Here is a 21,110-nt window from a genome sequence, read left to right as displayed (position 1 = left end):
AGGATACCTCAATCACACACTATCAAATGGGAGTGAAGATGAAGCTGAGGACAGAGAACGATTGAGGGGCACACATCTGCAAGCCTAGCAATACTCTCTCCTGAGGATGCCAACACACCAGTTTAAGGCCAGTCTAGACTATTCAGTGATAATATTGTCTCAACAACAACAAAAAAATGTAAAGCTGGGAGAAACACCTAACAAAGCATTTTTGCATAGAATGTTTTATCATGTTGTGCCACCAGGTAAGTTAACAAGCCACACACAGCTGCCTGGGGCTGCTCTGCTGGGTGGACAGCAGCTTGTCACAGTAATCTAGAAATAAGCTTTCAAGCTCAGGTGTATGCAAATCCTGTAATAATTTGTCCCCAGCAATTCAGGAATGCACCTCCCACAGGAAGCACAACAAAACACTGCAGCCAGTACACCTCAAGGCAGACTAGAAATTAAGTCCCAGAGGTCCATGGCCTTCAGCACGTGCAGAAGACTCCAAACTCAGACTCCAGCAGGGCAGAGACAGATGGGACACTGCATCAAGCCCCCCCCACATCACCCTGGAGGTATGTTCCCTCCACCGCACAGGGTGTTTCAGTCACCATGTCCACCATGCATGTTGAACATTTTATTAGATTTTTATTGTAGCCTCAACGCTAGTAGAGAGATTGAGATTTGATGTTTTGTTATTTTCAAATCCACACTGAAATACATTAGGATTAAAGTGAGTTCTTGCCAGCCACCCGGTCATTTTTTTGCTACCTATTTGCTAAGCAGATAATCTGTGCCAGTCATTGTGAAAAAGTCTTTATTTTAAGAAAAAAATTTAGTTAACAAAAATTTTCTTAACAAGTTTCACTTAGCAAAATACACCCAAAAGGAAATCACATTACAAAGAAAGCTTTAAGTCAAGGCCTCACCAATTCCTACAGTATTAGTATTGTGTCTCAATTCTCAAAACTAACTTTTTAAAAAGCTTAATCTTAACCTAAAAGATTTATTTAAATGAAAATATAAACTAGAATGAACAAACATGAGAAATGTTCCTCTTTGAATTAGGGATCTAGCACCTTTGAGTTGTCCAAAAAAGTACATCTCCCCAAGGTGTTCACGGGTCGGCGCCAAGGATCCACGTTTCTTTAACATACTTAAGCTACTTAACTCAGGAAACACCACTCCAATATACTACCAAATGTTAATCGAGAAAAGCGGAAGAAGAAAATAGTTTAGTTTACTCAATATCACATGCTAGAAGGAAATTTTGCATGAGAAAACACTGAAGAGGTAATTTTTTAATCCAGATTTCACAAACTCATGGTGCAAAATGGGTCCCACAGCTTCCTCTAGTCATAAACTGCTCCTCACTGCATGTCGGCTGCCTGTGACAATTTGATTGAGGACTCCAACCTCCCTAGAAACTAGTCATACCCCCCCATGCTGTTCTGACCGCTGTATCCAGCCCCGTAGCAGCCACTCACAGACTGACTCTCTAGGCCGCTGTAGGTGGCCTGGGCGGCCGACACCCCCATGCCCTGCATCACCTGGCTACTGTAAGCCCCGTTGCTGGCCCCCGTGGTAGAATTGAGGAAGAGTTCTATGTAGCGGTGCTGCATGTTGGCCCTGTCCTTAGACATGGCTGCTACAGCTTCCTCGTGGGTGGCGAACTCCACATCAGCCTCGCCTGTCACTCTGCCGTCGGGCCCGATCTCGATGTGCACTCTCACGGGGTTGAGTGGTGAGAAGAAGTTGTAGATGTCGTTCTCAGTGGCTTTGTAGGGCAGGCCCCTCATGTGGACGCAGTGGCCGGTGGTGCTCTGCACTGTGAACTCGCCGTCTCCGTATCTGTGGTCATACATGCCGGAGAGACAGTAGCTGAGGTCTCTCCCAAACAGGTCGGTGGTGAAGCCGTAGCCATCGCTGAGGCCGCTGTACTCCTCGTAACCCCCGTAGCCTGCGCTATAGGCCCCAGAGCGCATCCTCTCCAAGCCTGCCTGCTTCACGATGCCAATGTACCTCCGTGCGGTGCCTGGCCGGTCATAGGGCCCCGGCCGCTGCACGGACATGAACTTCAGAGGTGGGTCCGAGTATGACCTCACCTCCTCCTGGCTGCTCTTGAACACCTCGATGTATCTGTGCCCGATCCTCTCCTTGTGCTTGCCCAGCGCCTTCTCAGCCAGCTCCTGCGAGGCGAACTGCACAAAGGCCTCGCCTGTGATCTTGCCCTCGGGATCCACAGGCAGTGTGATCCCGTTTGGCACGATCTCCAACCCTGAGAAGAACTGCACGATCTCTTCCTTTGTGCACCCAAACGGGAGTCCCCGGAGCCGCACAAAGCCATCGTTGGCGGTGTCGGCACTGTTGGGGCCGCTGTGCTTCAACACCCAATCCATCTCGGTTCTGTGGGACTTGAAGACCTCGATGTACCGATGCCCCATGCTTTCCCTGTCTTTTTTCAGGGCCATTTTGACATCATCTTCGGACTCAAGTTCAACAAAAGCCTCACCACTCTGCCTGCCTTCTCTAGTGTAAATGAAATGGACACCTGCAACCCCATCGCGAATCGTGCAGTCGGAGAGAAAGTTCTGCACGTCCTCAATTGAGCAGGACCAGGGCAGCCCACGGAGCTTGACCACATAGCCTTCACCTCCCTCAGGGCCCAGCATCGTGAGCACGTGCCTGGGCGGTCGCTAGACAAGCTCGGGCGCAGCTGTGTGGCTGTAAGAAAGCAGAAACTACTTTACATGATTTTACTTTTAACTGGCACAAGAATATGCAAAGAACAGTAAAGAAAGAAGCAACAGAACTAGATGAAGCAGTGAGAAATAGCCAGGACCTGCGCCTAGAGTCCTATAGCACTTGCCAGGCTGATCCAGGAAGATCCCTAGATCTGGGTCAGAGGTTAGCCAGGACAACACAGCAGTGTCTCCAAAAAAAAAACCTTAAAGAAAACAAATGCATTTCAGAGCCAAGAGTCAATGCCAGATTTTTAAAAAAGCAGCACAGAGAAGGGAGAATAAAATTTGAAGAGCAAAGCGGTGATCTGGAAGTTTCAGTTAAAAGTATGTTACCTTCTAGTGGCCAATTACTACAGGTTTTCAAAGAGAAGAAAAAGAGAATTGAGTTTGAGTACTACATTTAGAAAGAACTTTTCAGAGCTGAACCTGCTGGCACACACCCACAGCCCCACCTACTTTGGAAACTGAGGCAGAAGGATCACCTGAGCCAAGCCAGAACTTTCAGGACCAGGCTGTGCAACAGTGAAATCGTATCTCTTTAAAAAAAAAAAAAAAAAAAAAAAAAAAATCCAGGGATTTAGCTTAGGGGCAAAGCATGAGTTCAATCCTTGGTACCGGTACCAAAGAAAAACTGAAGGGATAATCTACAGAATGAGAACATTTTTGCAATCTAAGTATTTGGCAAAAGACTAATATCTATAAATAACAAGACATCCAAGTAACTCAGTTTAAAAAAAAAGAAGAATCCTCAGTCTTGCTATAATTCCAACATCTGGATGGGCTGAACGAAGGTTCACAAGTTCCACCTAACTGGGACTATTTGACTGTGTTCTCAAGAAACAAGAGACAAGCAGGGCATGGTGGCTCATGCCTATAATTCCAACACTCAGGAAGCTGAGGCAGGATGATTGTTGGGAGTCTGAGACCAGCCTAGGCTACAAAAAAGTGAGCTCAAGGCCAGCCTGAACTGCATATAGAGAGCCTATCTCAAAAAAAGACAAAAAGGAAAGACAGACAAAGGACCTAGAAGTTCAGTTCCCAATACCAAAAACAGGGGGAAAAAAACTCACTAGGGTGAAACAATCAAAGCTCTCATATGCAACAGAGTTTGAGTAATTTTTCTTTCCCTGACCAGTCTTGTGAGGTCAGGCCCAGGTGAACTAGTGAGGCCACCTGAGCCATACCCAGGGAGCAGACCATCCACCTGTGAGGCCCTAGCTGGGCGCATTTTACACGTAAGTGTGGAATCACTGGACCTTAGGCTTCCTGTGTCCATAGGCAGGCGAAGACATGGCAAGGCCTGCATTTTGCTGACAGTGTGAAAGGTATCCTGAGACAAGAAATGAACCATACCTTCACAGCCAGTGAGGCTGAGATACCTCTGCTGACAGGGTTAAGTGCACACAGCACCTGAGACTAAACTCGTATGACAGCAAGGGCAAGCAGGCAGAATGACATGGGACTGTGATTCCAATGCTCTGGGAGGCTGAGGCAGGAAGAACTGAAGTTCGAGCCCAGTCTCAGTAGCTTACAGACTTTGTTTCAAAAAATCGAATGGACTGGGGATGTAGCTCAGGATTAAGGGCCACAGTTAAACCTCCAGTGTCACCAAATAAACCGATGACAACTGCAAGAGAAAACAGCAAGGCAAGCTCTGAAGCAGCAGTGAGTGTGATACCTATTGGCAAACCCCTTATGATGCAGCCTTCACTCACTGGTACCTTCTGCAGACCAAGATGGCCGGAATGCTTCCCATTAACTGTCACAGTGGGGAGTTCAAAAGCCTCCACACCCCCCCCAGTACCAGTACAATGGCACAAGTGAAACAGATCTATAAGCAATAACTCAAAAAACGCTGCCAGGACCAAGCACCGTTTTCTCACTCATCCCATAAATTGAGGCAGAGCAGGTCCTCACTGGGTACCACATCCCAAGCCTCATCCAAGCAGCTACCATAGACCCCTTCCTCTCCTGGCCCAGGTTACAAATTCATGCATGTTTTATTGTGTCTTGGGGTGATGGGTCTAGGACCCCAAAATAGGGGGTTCCTTGCACTCCTCCAGACCCACGACTGTCCTGTGTATGAACCACTTCCCTCATTCACAAAATCTGGAGGTGCCATGAGGTTTTCCTCCAATCCTCGGCCTAGCACTCTCCTGGAGCATGATCTATCTACCTATCACCCACTGTCCCTGTGTTCTACTCCCAGCCACCCTCCTTTTCCCCAGGGGCCCCCTAAACTCTGTTGTCACACCAACTTCTGAAAGTAGCACTGTGGAAACCCACTGTGGAGCTGCACCCTCCTCACAGTGCCTACTGTCTTGTCCTCATCCCCACCTTAGACCCCAAGTACAATGTCACCCCTCATGTAAGAAAGAGCATTTGGTTATATTAACACACTAGGAGGCTGAGGCAGGAGGAGTACCAAGTTCAGTTCCAGCCTGGCCTGAGCAAGATTTTCAAAAATTAAAGACCCTAGGGCTAGGGATTTAGTTCAGCTGCTCAAGTGCTTGTCTGATAAGCTCGAGGTCATGAGTTCAATCCCTGGCACGGAAAGAAAGAAAGATAGATAGATAGATAGATCTGGCTTTAATTCATTGGGCAAGTTTTGGGTTCAACTGGCAGTATTGCCAACAAAAACTCTCCAACACAATCCATGACAACTCAGGAAGTTTCACATTTGGCTGTTCCACGACCATAATGTCAGGGCAGGTGCACACACCAGGCAAAGTGTGCCTTGAAGGCCAGTTTTTAGGTTCAATGCTGCTGACACTCTGGACAGGGCAGTTCTTTGTTATGGGTACTGACCTCCTGTGCACTGTTAATGTGTGGCTGCAATATCCTCCCTGACCACTAGAGGCCAGTAACACCCTTCACCCAGCAACAGCAGGGAACACCAGCCAAGTACAGCCAGAAAGGTACTTAAGGTAAGGCTGCCCCCAGCCTGGAAAGTCTGGGAACTGCAGGTAACCAAGGCAGAGGGTAGGAGTCACAACAGCCCTGCTGTATTTTTGGATTATTTTTTAGTAAGATCTCACTAAGTTAGACAGGCCTTGAACTATGGAGCCCCCCCAGCTAGATATGAACTTAAAGTGATTCTCCTGCCTCAGCCTTGAGTGCTGGCTGGGATTATAGGCTCAAGTCACCATGCCAGGCCAGCCTTGCAGGCTTATCCCCACCACCTTGCATTTCCAAGCTGGGCCACCTGAAGAAGAAAAGTCCCAAAGTTCAGGCATTTGTCAACAGGGAGCTGCCTCTCTTTGCAGATGGTTACCTAAAGCTGTGCTCTGGGCCCAAACCTGGAGAACCTCCTGCTTTATCTTCACTTTGCACTGAGCTCTGTCCATTCCCTGCCCCATTTACAGTCCCCAGCTTAGTCTTCTAGAGGGTCTCCCTCAACTGTCACTTCTATCCATGGTGCCTCTTCATTCTTTACTGTTCCCAACAGAATACAGTCATTTTCTTCCTGAAACCCTCTCTCTAGGTCATCTCTGGGCTTAGGACACACAGGCTTTCAGCTCAGCTCCCTGAACCTGACTGGGGAATACAGCTACCGAAGGGTCTTGGGCTCTGGACCTATACAGCTCTCCAATTGCAGCAGGAGTAACCTACCTTCATCTACCCAGGAACTCTAGGACAAACTCATCTTCAACTTCCCCAAACACTGAAATCCAATCAAACTCTAGAATGAGCCTATTCTTCACAAAATTTATGCTAAATATGACTATTTGACTTCAACAGCAAGGTTTTAAGGGTAGGCCCGTATCATAATAACCCTAACTTGAAAATACTAACTTGAAAATACTCTAAATAAAAGATTAACTTAAACCAGGTGTGGAGGACCACGCCTGTAACTCCAGCTACTTGGAAGGCTGAGCCAGGAGGATCAAGCCTGGACTACACCACAAATGTCAGTCTCAAAAAATAAAACCACACTCAGTATGTTGGCACCAGACTGTAATCCCAGTATTTGAAAGCCTGAGGTAGGGGGATTGCAGTGAGCTCGAGGCCAACCTGGATTGTACAGAAAGGCCCTTATCTAAAGTAAATATAAAGACAGACAAACAAAATGAATTACAGATGTAGCTCCATGGTAGGACACTGCCCTAGCATATGTGAGCCCCTGGGTTCAATTCCCAGGAGCAGGAAAAACTGTCAACTCGGCATACTGCTTACCCAGCGTATCTTAAATCATATTAGCCTACAGATGGGCAACCTCCTAACAAAGCACCTTATAATATTTCTTTGTCCTGTTTCTTGCTCTTATTCTGGTAAGAACTGGTTGTTCCTAGGTACACGTGTCCACAGCTAGAGGGTCGCTCCACTTCCTCAGCGCCACTACAGACCTGGCACCTCGGGTCCCTTGCTGCCTAAGCTATGCACGTGCCCCAAGCTCCCTCCCCCTCGACCTGCAGGGCTGGGGAGCACGAGCTAATTCTGCCCGGAGACAGCCTGTGTGAAGACCTAATCCCACTAATCTAATCCCCAGATCTCTGCTCCACCACCTTTTTCCTTCCCACAAGAGCACCCCACGCCCACACCCCAAACTCCAGTTCCAGAGCTCACCTAACACTGTCGCTGTTTACAAAGCATTTTCAGGTCGCGGGGAGGGGAGTGCCCTCGGGGCGGACTCTGCCCCACGCGGTTCCAACAGCGGCATCCACGCCGGGCTGCCGGTGCTGTGAGAGCGACTTAGACGCCCCCCCACCCCGGAACAAGGGCACCGCGCGCAGGCTCCTGCGGCGCCTCCCCCGGGAGGGAGCCGCTTCCGGTCCAGGCAGGAGCGCGCTGTCCTAAAACTCGGCTCTCCGGCTACTTTTGCGCCCTCTCCACTTCCCGCCCGTCCCCTCTTACTACTCTCAGTTGCGCAGTCCCGAATCCCTTTCCAACTAGGCTCGGGGCGACTCACCTGGGTGTGGAGGGCGGCAGCGGGGCACTCAGCGGGCACTCGGCTCGGTCGTCCTGCGGAGGAGAACAGAGACAGGCGTCGGCGGGGGCCGGGGTAGGCGCGCCCGCGCGCCGCGAACTTCCCGCGATTGTTACATAAGGCGGGGGCCGGGACACCGGCCATCTTGCCCCGCGCCGCACTTCCGCCCGCCCGGCCGCCCGACGCGGCCCGGGTGCCTCCCCTGCCCCTCCGACCAACTCACCGCGGTCCCGACCGGCGCAATGCCTCCGCGCAGCCGCAACGACTCCCAGGACGGGGCACGAGCGGCCGGCGCGAGAGCTTTTGGCGGGAAGCGGCGGCGAGAAGAGCGAGCGCGGCCTGCGCGCCACGGAGCCGAACAGCGAGCCGAGCGCGAACGCCGCGCAGGAAGGGGCGGGCGGGGCGGCTTCCGGGGGGGAGGGGCGGGCAGGCCGGAGTCCGCGCGCGGGTCACGGGGCGGGGCGGGCGGAGCCGCCCTCAGGGGCGCAGCCAATGGGAGCGAGGCCTGCAGGTGCGGCCGGGCGCAGCGCCCGGGTGGGGGTGGGACTCCCGCCCCAAGTCCAAGGTACCCGGGTGCGCGAGCTCCGCAGGCCCGGCGGCCCCGCGAGCGCTGCCACTAGACAGGACTACAGGGCAAAGGTATAAGGTAAGGTGATGTTTGCGGTTGGGATACGACGAGAAGCGAGCCGGCCTGTCCACGGAACAGACCCAGGCAAAGAACTAAGTGACACTACGAATCACAAGACTCCGATTCCCGGAGGATTCACAATGCACAGAACGTACCTGGCTCCTGATTCAAACAGACCGGTAAGAATCGAGAAGTGAAGAACTACACAATGGCATTTGGCTGTAAACAATGGCAACGTGATTCTGTGTAGAATACGGAAGCCGCTGTTCAAAGACACCCTGAAGTATTTGTAGGTGAAACAGTAGGAAGGCTGGGATGCGTTTAGAAATTATTCACAAGGTTATAGGTAGAGATAGAGGGCGAAAACTCCATGGCTGGCTGGTAGGCAGAGGGAAGTTACTACTCTTCCTTCTGTTTGAAAACACTAACACTGCTACCAGCCACAGGGCCTGCCTGGCCAACTCCAGGTCCTGAGTTCGATTACCGGTACCCCACCCCCCCAAAATGGAGAAAAAAAACCAACCCCACTTCCTTGCTCATTCTTACTGAGTAAGAGGATTCTCAAGATTCAATGTCCAGCCATCTCTTAAGAAAAACAAAACACACTCAAAACTATTCTGAAGGAGAAGTAGGCACAAAACTGATGTTTTCAGGAACTACCCTCTATGAAAATGACCTACACTGCTTAACAGTTAACTTTGCTTCTTAAAATTTTCTTTTAATATACACCAACATACTACCTGGAATTTCTAGGGGTTTGGCACAGTGCCTGGCTGACATTTCCTGTTCTAAGCCAGGAGATTGCTTCCAAGTTCTGGAGTGGTTGGAGGGGTTTTCCATTTATGTTATGCATGTATGTACATACTGGGAATTGAACTCAGAACCTCCCTGCTTGCCAGGCAGGCAATGCGCTGTTGAGCTATATCCTGGGTGTGTGACTGAAATTTATATGTTAAGAGAATGAATGGTTTAGGAGCTACACTACTAAGGGATGCATGGAGATAAGAGATGGGAAAGGAAAGACACACATCTAGAAGATGCTGGTGGGATTGAAATATTCAGTAAATTTACCAAGCTGGGTTTGATGTACAATACACTAGTAAACCCCAATATGTGGGGAGGCTGAGGCAGGAGGATGGCAAATTCAAGCCCTGCCTACTTGATGATACCTTGTCTCGAAAAGTATTTAAAAATTTCAAAAAGCACTAATAAATGTATGGCAATTAATGTGAACAAAAAATGGGTAAGGGGGGCTATCTTGCCTTGGGGTTGTTGCAAGGAAATGACATTTAGAAGCATAGCAGGGTAGGAGTGTGTGGGGGTGGTGGGGTGGGAACTCTTGAAAAAATTCCATGCAGACAAAAAGGGAACTCTTCTCTCAAATAGCTAACGTTTAAAAATAGAAGCAACTCATTTTTTTTCTCAAATTTTTAATTTTTTGATGCAGCTTTTGCCAGTTTGTTTTAGTTGAACTGTATTGTTTTATTTTGCAGCCAGACATTTCAATCTGTTTAGCTCTCAAGAAATTCATAAAACAGCCAGGGATTTAGCTCAGTGGTATAGGGGCCTGCCTGACAAGCACAAGATCGTTGAGTTGATCCCTGGGACCAAAAAAGTGTTATAAATTCATAAAACAGAACCAGGTCTGCAGCTTCTGTGGTTTGTGCCTAATAAGTCTAGGGAGGCAAAATTCTGGGGTGATAGTTTGTAAACAGAGCTCTAACTTAGTGGTTATGGATCATCTTCCAATTCTGTTGGAAATGGGAGTCGATGGACTCAAAAAAGAAAGAAACCTCCAAATGGGCTAGGCATGGTGGTACCTACCTATATTCCCCACACTTGGGGAGGCTGAGGCAGAAAGATCATTACTATAAGTTCCAAGTCAAACAGCACTACCTAGAGAAACCCTGTCTCAAAAACAAAATGCACAAAAGCCAAAAAGCTCCAAAGTAGCATTCCTATCAGGTCCATTCAGTGGGTCTCAAACATTTTTTACTGTCCTGGACTCATCTGACAATATGATGCAACTCTGAACCAACCTCAAACTAAAATATACACCAACATATACAACTGTACTTCTCAGGAATTCACAGTATCAGCTGTGAGAAACTCAATACAATTCTCATCTGGGCCAAGTCTGAAACACGAACTATCTTTAAGGGCTATTAAGGACCAAGAAGCTGCAAATGGATTATGAAACTATTAACAGTTTGACTTCCGACTGATTTTTTTTTTTTTTTGGTGACATGGTCTCCCTATGTAGTCCAAACTGGCCTCCAGCTTGGGGCAATCCTCCTGCCTCATCTTCCAGAGTGCTAGGATTACAGCTGTGCACCAGCACACCTGGCTCCTGCTGCATTTTTATTCACCAAAGATGTTATGTCATGATGTAGTTGCAGTAAGATAGCAATTTTCTGTTACCTTTCAGCTTCAGACTCTTTACTTAGCTTTCTTACTATAGTTAAATCTAGGGTAGTAATAATTCCCTTGTAAGAAAATTTAAAAATAAACTGAAAACAAAAAATAAGCTGCTGAGCGTGGTGGTGCACACCAGTAGCCCTGGCATTCAGGAGCCCTGCCATGGCAGATCACCTAGAGTCCCAGGCCAGCCTGAGCAAGGCTAGCTTGATCTACATAACGAGACCTTCTTTTAATAAATAAATAAAACAAACTATTACTGAGAGGCAAAGATGACAGCAATGATACGTTAGGTAAACAATACGATTGTTTTACAGTTAACATAAATCAGGTGTGGTGATGTACCTATAACCAGCTACTCAGAAGGCTTAGGCAGAAAGATTAGTGTGTTAGGCCAGCCTGGGTTTGAACTTGAATTCCTCTTGCTTAGGCCTCCCTCCCAGAATGCTGAGATTAGAGTATCTGAAAGGCAAAACCTTTTAAACCCAGCATAGAACAAGCAATTGTTGCTGTATTTATCATGGGTTGCATTTTACAAATGAGTTAAGAATCAACACCTTGCTAGGTTTGGCAGGACACTCTTGGGAAGCTGAGGCAGAAAGATCTCAATAGCACAGCTAAGTTATGTTTGCTAAGAAGTTTGTGCAGACTCTGCTTAAGGAATCAGAGTGGACACAAAAGGACCCTAGATCACCACCCTGGGTACCACCTTCCCTGAGGACCTCCCTAGCTTTGGTGCTGGTCCCCAGGGAGTCTCTGCCCACATCCCTTCAGCAAGATGTTCCTGAGGACTGCAGAGTAGGCTGGCATAGTCAGGTCTGGTCCACGGCACATTGCTGTGGGAAGGAGTGAGGACTGGACCCCAGAGATGTGCATGCGAATGGGACTGGACAGGATAAGAAAGCACTAGACCAAACCATCAATTTTTTAAAAGGGAAAACACACAAGTTCTTTCACAAACTCTATTACAGAATAAAAGTCTTTCTGGTTCTGGAAGTCACAGTTTTGAATTTGTAAATAATGAAGACAGAACAGTGGCCTGGGGAGGGGGGGAAATCTCACAAAGTACTGCAAAACAGAAAAACACAAAACAAAGTGGGGAAGAAAAAAAGAATGGTTATGTCATAGACTGCCAGACCCTCTTCGCAATGTGTATAGCCAGACTTAAAGTAGTGACTGATTACTGTTCCTCTGCGGCAGGGCCTTTGCACTGTTGTCCCCAGCCCTTTCAAAGTTTATCTTTATACAATATCTCCTTGTAATTCTGCCTTAGCCCTCCAGAGTTCGGAGACTGCAATCATTTTAACTATCTGGAAATGTAAAATTCCATATATAACTTGCATTATATTTCTACTGGCTAGCACTTGCTCTGGATTAAAGCAATGTAAGAGCTACCTTCTATCTACCAATTATGAAGTGGGGCCTTGTTTGGATCCTGTTAGAACAACATTTAAGCAAGTTGGTGCTGTGCAGCCTGTGGCAGAGTCATGCCTAGTGTGCACAAGGCCCTGGTCTGCATCTCCAGCACCGGGTTAAAATAAAAATATTAATTACTATGTACCCTTCAACTTTCTTTTTTTTTTTTAATGTAAACTAAGAGTGTTTAGAAAACAGGCTTGGAGACATGCACCTGTATTCCTCAGGAGAGCTGAAGCAGAAGGCCAGCCTGGGCAATGTAGTGAGGCCATCTCAAAAACAAAGAGATGGGGTGTGGCTTAGTGACAGCTTGCCTAGTATGTGTGAGGCCTTGGGTTCAGTCCCCACTATCACTCCAAAATAAGCAAAATACTCATAGGAATTTGGGGTATAGCTCAAGGGCAAGAACATATTCTCTTAGCATATTCCAAATCCTGAGGTTCCAGCACAGTAACTCCACTGTCAAAAAGATCTTATAAAATGGCCTGGGATTTGCTGTAAAACAAGCTGGGCTGATTTGGTTCTTCCTCTTGCTCACCCAGGCCTTCATAAGAACACTTGATCAGCATTAGGTTCCGACAGATTCCATGAAATCTAGGTCCCAGACCAAATTGTGTCCCTGAGCAATTTCTCCCAGCCTCCATTTTCTCATCTGTACCATGGGTTAGCACATAGGAAAGGGAGACACACACCTCTTGCATAGCCAGTTAGGAACGGTTAAGTTGGGTACATGCCCAGGGCTTGGGTTGGTCTCTCTCGGCCCTTTGGGCTGATACTTCCTTTTAAATCACATCTTCATTTGAGTTTAGTTTAAAAAAAAAAAAAGAAAACCTTCGTAACATAACCCCAAATAAAAACCTAAATCACCTGCCAGTTTAAAAAGTAACACTACAAAAAAAGATATTGGGCTAGAAAATTCTGGTTGGTGGGAAAGGATTTTGCTGGCATGCAGGGGGCCCTGCTCTGGATTCACAGATGTAAGTTATTAAATCAGAAACAGACCATAAAATGTAAAAATAAATGTCTTACAGAATTTCATGCAAGAACATAAACGCTCCTAAAGCAGAAGACAAAGTTGCTTTGAAACTAATCTCTTAGTATTCATTACAAGTAGAAATTGTTGCATACTCTAAAATGAAATCTCTTCTAGAATTAGCACTTTGAAAACCTTTTCAAGGACAGACCCTAGGATGCGTACTTTTGTCTAATCACAGAACCGGAGATATTTTCGTTTTCACTACCAAAAAGTTAAAAAAAAAAAAAAAAAAAAAAAAAAGCTCGATTTTAACAACACGATGAAAGTAGTAAAGATTATATAAAATGGTACCATGGCGATGAGTTTACTAACAGACGCTGGAGGCAGCCGGTCCTGGGAAAGGGGAGGACCCGTGAGCTCGCGCTTTATACACTAAGCAATACGTATAGTCAAAGCAAAGGTCAGGCCCGGAGTTCCGCGCGGCGCAGCTACTCTCACCCGGCGGGCGCGGGCACGCGCGGCGCCACGAGGAAGAAAAAAGGGCCGCCGGCGCCGAGCTCGGCGGGCGGGCGCAGGGGCGGGGCACTCAGCCTAGTGCAATCCAGGTGCCCAGCCACGTGGGCGCCGCCGTCGTTTCCCTGGGGCCTAGAGCCAGCTGCACGCGGCCTTTGGGGCCCACCGCCACCCGAACGGCAAAATAACACGCCGTGCCGGCTCCAACTCTCAGGCCGCTGACCCAAAACCGTGAAACGACCGGGGATGAGGGGGAATGCGGTACCTCAAGCACAGCTCACACTTTGCTGACCCCAAACATGTAGCCGAGTCTTCAATCCACCCGGGGTGTGTAACTCGATCTCGGATCTCGCTTGAGCCCAAACGCTAGCCCCAAGGCCTCAGCACGAGGACTTAATGCCTCTCCACCCCTGGAGCACCCCAAGCTCGGACTCCTCCGGAGCCCAAGTCAGGCCTTCGATTCCACCACAGGCACTTAGTACCTCTCCAACCCGAGTGCAGATCCCGAATTTGGATCCCGCCTCCCAGCCCCAGTCCCATGGTTCCACCCAGGATGCGGACGTCGAATCCCCGGCGGCCTCACCTCGGGCTCTGAGTCTCCGGGCTCCTGTCTCACACTGTGGTCTCGGTCGTCCCTCGGAGCACCTAGAGAGTGGAACGCGGGGGACTTGGCAGTTGCAGCACAGGCCGTTGGGGCTTGTTTACTGTCACCATGGAAACCCCGTCTGCGCGCGGGCGGAGCATCCGCCAGGCGGGGTCAGCGCGCAGCGGCACCGGCCTCGGCTCCCGCCCGTCGAGCGCACGAGGCGCTTCCGGAAGAAGCCCTCTTGCTCTCTGCGCGCCCAGTCCCAGCTCGGCCCCACACTCTGTGCACTCGGAACAGCAGCCCGGCAGCCCAGGTTCCCGACCCACCGCCAGTGCCAGCGCGACCGCGACTAGCTTCCCCTGAACCCCACCTTCCTCACGAAGACACCGCGCAGCGTTGCTTCCACGACGGAGCCGGAAGGACGCAAGGACGGCGGTGGGGCGGAGCTTCGGCGGCGGAAGTCAGTGGGCGGAGCCATGACGGCTCTATTGTGACGCTCTCAGAGCGGTCCGGGGGATTGGTCAGCGGGGGCCCGAGGAAGGAGGCGGGCGAAAGCGGGAGCGTTGCGGTGGCGCAGGCGCGACCCGCTTGGGGGAAGGAACCCCTGGAGCGTGCTGGCGACCTGCGGAACCCGGAACTGGGTGTGGAGTGAGGGAGGGGTGCCCGAGATCTCACAGCCTGAGAACGGGCCGGCTGCGGAAGTACGACATCCCGACCCCCGATGCTGGGGAGACACCGTCAAGTGCCCTTAAGGTCGCGCGGTGCTGAAGCAGCGAGCCTAGCTCCGGTGTAGCCCTCGGGGACGGAGCGACCGGCCGATGTCCCTTCTGGCCTGCGCCCTGCACCTGACCAATGGCTTCTTGCCTGCGCTAAAGGCACACAGCCAGATTTGTGTTAGGGTCTGAGGGTTGTTACCTCAAGGGGCTTGGGCAGCGCAGTGGTAGTGCCAAAAACAAGTCGTGTGTGTGTGTGTCTTTGAACCGTGGTCAAGTTTTAACATGTTCCTTAGTTACAAAAAATGTCAAGTAAGATAGGCTATGGTGGTGCATACATAAGAGTGTGATAGTCCCAGCACTCTGGGAAGCTGAAGCAGAGGATTGCAAATCCAAGCACAGTCTGGGCAATTACTAAACTATTTCAAAAAGGCCGAGGGGTGCTTTCGCACTTAAGTAGTCCCAGCACTGAGGAGGCTGAGGCAGGAAGATCGTCAGAAGTTCGAGGCTAGACTGGGCTTCATAGCAAGTGTTTGTCTCCAAAAAAACAAACAACACAAAAAGACTGGAAAGACAGTGGGTCAACTTTAGCACTCCAGAAACAAAGTGCTAACTGGTGAAGATTATATAGGCTCTTCTTGTCTGAAATATTTGTAAATTTTCTGATCTAAAATTTGGCAAGTTTAATATCATTTGGGACCATTTAGGAACTAATAAAAATAAAGTCTGGGGGATGCCCTTCAGTGTATGGAGCCATGGTTCAGTTTTCATTACAGAAAAAAAAATGCCAAACTAAAATTTCCATTAAATTATGCCTGGAAGCATATAGCTCAGTTGGAGAGCATGTGCATAGGATGTGCAAGTGTGCCTCACTACCATCCTACTGAAAAGCAAACAGCTATTTCCAAGTGCAGAGCAATTTGTGTAGAAAGTACTTTTTTTTTTTTTTTTTTTTTTGGGCAGTGCTGGACCTCAAACCCAGCTATTCTGGAAGCTGAGGAGAGAGGATCTCTTGAGCCCACAAATTCGAAACCAATGTGGGCAACGCCCCAAGAAATCCATTTCCAAAAATAAACTAATGGTGATACAGCAGCACTACTTTGGGGTATAGTTTATATCCAGATGAATTTATTTATTTTTTGGTACCAGGGATCAAACTCACGACGTTGCACTTCCTAGGCAAGTGCTTGAGCTACTGAGCTAAATCCCTGGCCCCTATCCAAATGAATTTATAGGATGCACTCAAATATTTTATGCATATGTTCACAGAGGCACTTTTCGTAAGTCAAAAGATAGGTACAACCAAAATGTCCAACAACAGATGAGTGTCCACAAAGAACTTTATTCAGCTTTAAAGAGAGGAAATTTCAGACAAAGGTGGCAGTATGCATGAATTTCAGGCAACATGCTAAATGAATAAAGTCACAAAGGACAAATACCAAATAATTCCACCTCTGTGATACCCAGAGCTGTTAAATCCACAGGAACAGGAGCTGAAGAGGCAAAGACTTTAATGTGTGCCAAGCTGCAGTTTTGCAAAATGAAGTGAATTCTGGAGAATGTTTATGCAATCGTGAGTGTCATACACACCACTAAATTGTACACTTTACAGTGGTTAAGATGATAAATCTTATATGTATTTTACTATCATTAAAAAGTAGGGGCAGGGACTGCAGCTTAGAGGTGTAATGTTTGCCCTTAGATTCCATCCACAGCACCAAATCACAATTAGCAAAAATTTAAGCAAATTCTCCTCAGTGACATTGGGCAGGTCTCAAGTGTTCAGTGGACCTTGTATCCCCACAAGGCAGCTTTACACTTAGACTGAGCATGGCGATACACACTGTAAACCCAGCACGTAGGCTGAGCCAGGAGAGGATCCTGTGAGTCTGAGGCCAGCCTATAACTACGAAAAAGCCAAATCAGTGCCACATACCTTATATCTCCCATCACTGGAGAGGCTGAGTCAGGAGGATTGGTGTGAGTTCAAATCTAGCCTGTAGCTGGGCGTGGTGGCATGCCTGTAATCCCAGCACTTGCAGGAGCATCCCTGCATTTGAGACCAGCCTGAACTGCATAAGAAGACTCTGTCTCAGAGCCGGGCATGGTGACTCACGCCTGTAATCCCAGCACTCGGGAGGCTGAGGCAGGAGGATCCTTGCAAGTTCAAGACCAGCCTGGGTTACAAAGTGAGCTCAAGGCCAGCCTGAACTGCATAGTGAGACCCTGTCTCAAAAAGACAAAAAAAAAAAAAAAAAAAAAAAAAGGCAGCCTGCACTACATAGCAAGATCCTGCCTCAAAAACCCAAAAATAAATAATCCACAACTGGGCACAGGCTTTTCTGCCCTAAGCCCCTACCTTTATTGACTTCTTGATGACTGAAATCCCTTTATCTGAGAAATTTTGGTTATTCTAATAATTTCAATATGAGCTCCTGTTTCTTTAGGGAGTTTCATTTGCATGTACAGAAGAAAGTGTGATCTGATATGTTACCCTTCCACTTTTAGGGCCACTGTACCTCCCGTTGGTCACCTGTGAACTTTGCTCTAAGGTGGATGAATTCCCACTGAGATCACCCTCATTCAAAATGGAAAGCAGGGTGGCAACCGAGTAGCACACACCTATAATCCCAGTACTCTAGGAAGTTGAGGCAGGTGGATCCCAAGCCCAAACCCAAATTCAGTGATGTTGCAAAATCCTGTGTCAACATAAAGACATCTGTGGTGGTGCACACCTGTATATTGCTGTGAGTTTGAGCGCATCCTGGGCTATAAAGTGAGTTCAAGGCCAGCCCAAACTACATAGAGAGACCCTGTCTCAAAAAAAAACTTTTTTTTTTTCATTTTCCTTTTTATCGGTACCAGGGATTGAACTCACAACTGCCCGCTTGTAAGGCAGGCCCTTATGCCACTGAGCTAAATCCTCAGCCCCTCAAAAAAAAAAAATCTTAAAAAACCCATAATGGGTAGGGATGGGGGAGTTTTGTGGATACAGCTTAGTGAGAAGGACCTGGGTTCAATTCCCAATACTGAAAAGAGAGACAAAAAAAAAAAAAAAAAAAGCAAAAGCAGCTTATTGTAAGGTTCATCTGTTGTGGGTTTTGTTTTTTGAGACAGGCTCTCACTACATAACCCAGATTGGCCTCAAATTCAGTGGTCCTCCTACTTAATTAGCCTCCCAAGGGATGGGGCTACAGGTGTGTGCCACCATTTCCGGTTAGATTGTCTCATTTGTAAACAGTGCAGGAACCTGTGGTATGGCACAGAGGTTGAGGAGAGCCAGCCAGTGTCATAGAGGTTTCATTAGGCAAGGGCTCAAATGTGGCCCGGTTTTTACCAAGTTTTAGTGGTGTACAATTCTTATTTTAGAAAAGATTGATTGGAACTGTGTTATTTTTCTGTTAGTCTTATTTCATTAATCTTGATTTTATTTTTTGATTTATCTGAGACACAGTCTTGCTTTGAAGTTGAGGCAGGCCTTGAACCCACTAGGTAATCTAGACTGGCCTCAGACTTGCTTAGATCTTCCTGCCTCAGCCCCCAAGTGCTGGGATCACAGGCATGCACCACCATGGCCAGCTAACCTGTGATTTAATCAAAATTTTTAATTCTCAACTGGGCACAGTGCCCCACAACTGTAATCCTAGAGCTCTGGAGACAGAGTTAGGAGGGACGGCCATGAGTTCAACGCCAGCCTGTGCTAAAAAGTGAGTTCAGTGCCAGACTGGACTACAGAGCAAGACCCTGTCTCAAAAATCCAAAAATAAGTAAATAGGGCTGGGAATTAGTGGGCAGACCCTAGTTTCAATCTCGTTTAAAACAAAGGAACAAACAAACCAGGACGTGCCACTTCCTATCTGGATGACCTTACCAAGTCCCTCATGTGCGAAAGTGATATAAATCTGCCCCTTTCTCAGGGTTAATGTGAATTGTGATAAATGCTGCATGTGCTGACATGCTGACATGCCTGTAATCCCAGAACTAGAGCGGCTGAGGCAGGAGGATGGAAAGTTCAAAGCCAGCCTGGGCCATTTAGTGTCTAAAATAAAACCGAAATAGAAGGGGTGGGCTGGAACCCAGCCATAGCGTTGCCTGGCATAGGTTCAAGCATATCACTGCAGAAGAGGGAAAAAAGATCAGTAGCGATATAAATACCTTGTTCCACACAGTCCTGGGCAGATGGCTGCTGGCCCTTGAGTAGGAGAGCGGGGTTTCTGGCACACAGTCAGAACCTGGCTTTCCCATGGATGGGGCCGAGCTGCGTTTGGACTCTTGCTGTTGTAGCTGGGCTGAGGGACATGCACTGTGTCTCACAGCCCTGCAGTGGCATCACCCTGGGGCCCCTGGACCTGTGCTGGTCGGTCGTCCCCAGGGTATACAGCAGGGAGGTTCCAAAAGCTCCAAGAGCTTCTGTGTTCCCAAGCCAGGTGAAAGCCTCAGTGTCTGGTGTGCAAAGTCACAAGTGGTAGCCAGTCTACAGCCAAGTGCAAGATGGAACCTGTCTGGCCACACCTGACAGAGTCTTCCATTTTAATTATTTAGTGAGGAACCCAGGGCTTCAAGCATGCTAGGCCTGTGCTCAGCACCCAGCTGCACTTGGTTGACTTTTTGCCTCCCGGTCCAGCTTCTGCATGGCCCTACTCTCCCAGTGTTCATCTGGGGATGAGTCAGGCACACGGGTGAGGAGCACAGAGGCGATGACTCAGCATGGCTGTCCTTCCGTGCCTCTGAGGTTCTTGCTGGGAAGTAGGAGCTCGTGTCTGAGGAGCAGTGGGGACTGAAGCTCCTGCACACCTTGTGGGTGCCCCGATTCTGAGTGGGGTGCAGAGAGAAATGCTGAAGCTATAGCTGTCAGCACTTCTGCAAATGCAGTCACCATGGCACGCTCAGAGCCTTTAGAGACGTTTTGAAATATTTCATCATTCAGAAATTCTGTTGCTAAAGTTAAAAATAGTGACCAAGGAAAAATGGAAACAAAGCCTTTGTAAATGGGGAAGGGAGGAGAGGACGAAGGGAGGGTAAGGGAATGGGGCAATATAAACATATTATGTACAGGTACAAATTCTCTAGGATGAATGTGATCATTATGTATACCTAAATGTACCCATAAAATCTGACTGGAAAGAAAAACAAATGAACAAACAAATTCTATTGCAGTGGTGTGGCGGTACAAACCTGTAATCCCAGCACTCAGGAAACTGAGGCAGGCTGTGCTGGAGGCTAGCCTGCCTACTGTTGTTCTGAAAGGTCTTGTCTCCTAGCCCTGCCCCCAGCACTCCAGGTCTCAGCAGCAGGGCCTGTGCCCCAGGGGACCCGTGGGAGGAGAAAGGAGGCAAGCACAGGGTACAGTGTGTGGCCAAAATGGGGAACACGAAGAGAGCCTGAGGCCAGAGGGCTGCAAATTCAAGCCTAGCTCAATCTAGCAAGTTGGCAAGACCCTATCTCAACATTTTAAAATAAAGGGCTGGAGATGTAGTTTGGTGGAAAGGCCCTGGGTTCAATCCCCATGATCACATAAATAAAATAAAATGGAGAGGCAGGATTAAAGGGGCTTCGATGTAGCTGAGTGGTAGAGTAACCCTCTGTTTACCACCGGTACCAGAAAACAAGACATCTTAGCTGACTGCTCTCAGAGGGACACCTAGAACCCACCTGGCCCTTTTCCCAGGGGCATCAAGGCCCTTCTGGCCCGCTCTCCTCGATGTACCCTGCTGAGGCGGTCAGCCAGGAGGGAGGGCTTGCCAGGGGCCTCTGAGAGGGAGAGGTTCCACACCCCCCTCAAGCCTGTGCTGTGGAACAGAAGTGGGAGGGGAAGGAGCTGTTCTAACCTCTCCTGCAGAAGATAAGGCAAGGTCAGATGCAGGTCCAGAATGACTTCTGAAGTCCAGGTGTACCGCTATCCCCGTACCCACAGGGCAACAAGCGTCTAAAACTCCCCCAGATGCCTGGAATCTCAGACGAAACCCGGGGTGCACAGTTCCCCTCCATGGAGGTGTCCACTCACAAGGTGTAACCAACATATACAGTGCATATTTAAATTTTTTAAAATGTATTACAGTAAAACATGTTGCTGTCAACACTCAAAAGCTTCCGGCAACACACTCATCCCAAGGCCCTTGTAACTTTCTGCAGCCCCTCTGGAGTCCTCTTTCCTGAGTGTGTGTAGTTGTGATGTCCTGAATGGACTCAGAATACTTCCCTTTC

The 21,110-nt window shown here is 48.4% G+C and overlaps 2 protein-coding genes across 4 annotated transcripts in view; both read right to left on the bottom strand.

Moving 5' to 3' along the window:
• The window catches only part of Rasgef1a (RasGEF domain family member 1A), an 83,061-nt gene extending 68,790 nt beyond the window's left edge, over positions 1-14,271 (bottom strand). Inside the window, exons 1-2 of the mRNA XM_063233575.1 lie at positions 14,191-14,271; positions 7,639-7,691 (exon numbers count right to left, since the gene is read on the bottom strand). The gene's annotated coding sequence lies outside the window, so the exon portion shown is untranslated. The remainder of the gene's footprint in view (positions 1-7,638; positions 7,692-14,190) is intronic.
• Hnrnpf (heterogeneous nuclear ribonucleoprotein F) lies at positions 786-14,252 on the bottom strand. 3 transcript variants are annotated; one of them, XM_013148577.3, is made up of 4 exons: positions 14,191-14,252; positions 7,639-7,691; positions 4,083-4,356; positions 786-2,709 (listed from the first exon to the last, which is right to left on the bottom strand). In XM_013148577.3, exon 4 carries the CDS (start codon positions 2,655-2,657, stop codon positions 1,413-1,415), a length of 1,245 nt encoding a protein of 414 aa, XP_013004031.1. In that variant the 5' UTR covers positions 2,658-2,709; positions 4,083-4,356; positions 7,639-7,691; positions 14,191-14,252; the 3' UTR covers positions 786-1,412. The 3 variants fall into 3 exon arrangements, with proteins under 3 accessions (XP_013004031.1, XP_005002089.1, XP_005002090.1); XM_005002032.4 differs by lacking the exon at positions 4,083-4,356; XM_005002033.4 differs by lacking the exons at positions 4,083-4,356; positions 14,191-14,252 and adding an exon at positions 7,880-8,023.
• Positions 14,272-21,110: the final 6,839 nt, after the last annotated feature.

Source organism: Cavia porcellus, unplaced genomic scaffold (assembly GCF_034190915.1).
Source record: "Cavia porcellus strain 051 isolate PalLab524CR breed Dunkin Hartley unplaced genomic scaffold, mCavPor4.1 scaffold_23, whole genome shotgun sequence".
Taxonomy (NCBI): Eukaryota; Metazoa; Chordata; class Mammalia; order Rodentia; family Caviidae; genus Cavia; species Cavia porcellus.
This window is presented reverse-complemented; position numbering and strand designations above follow the sequence as displayed.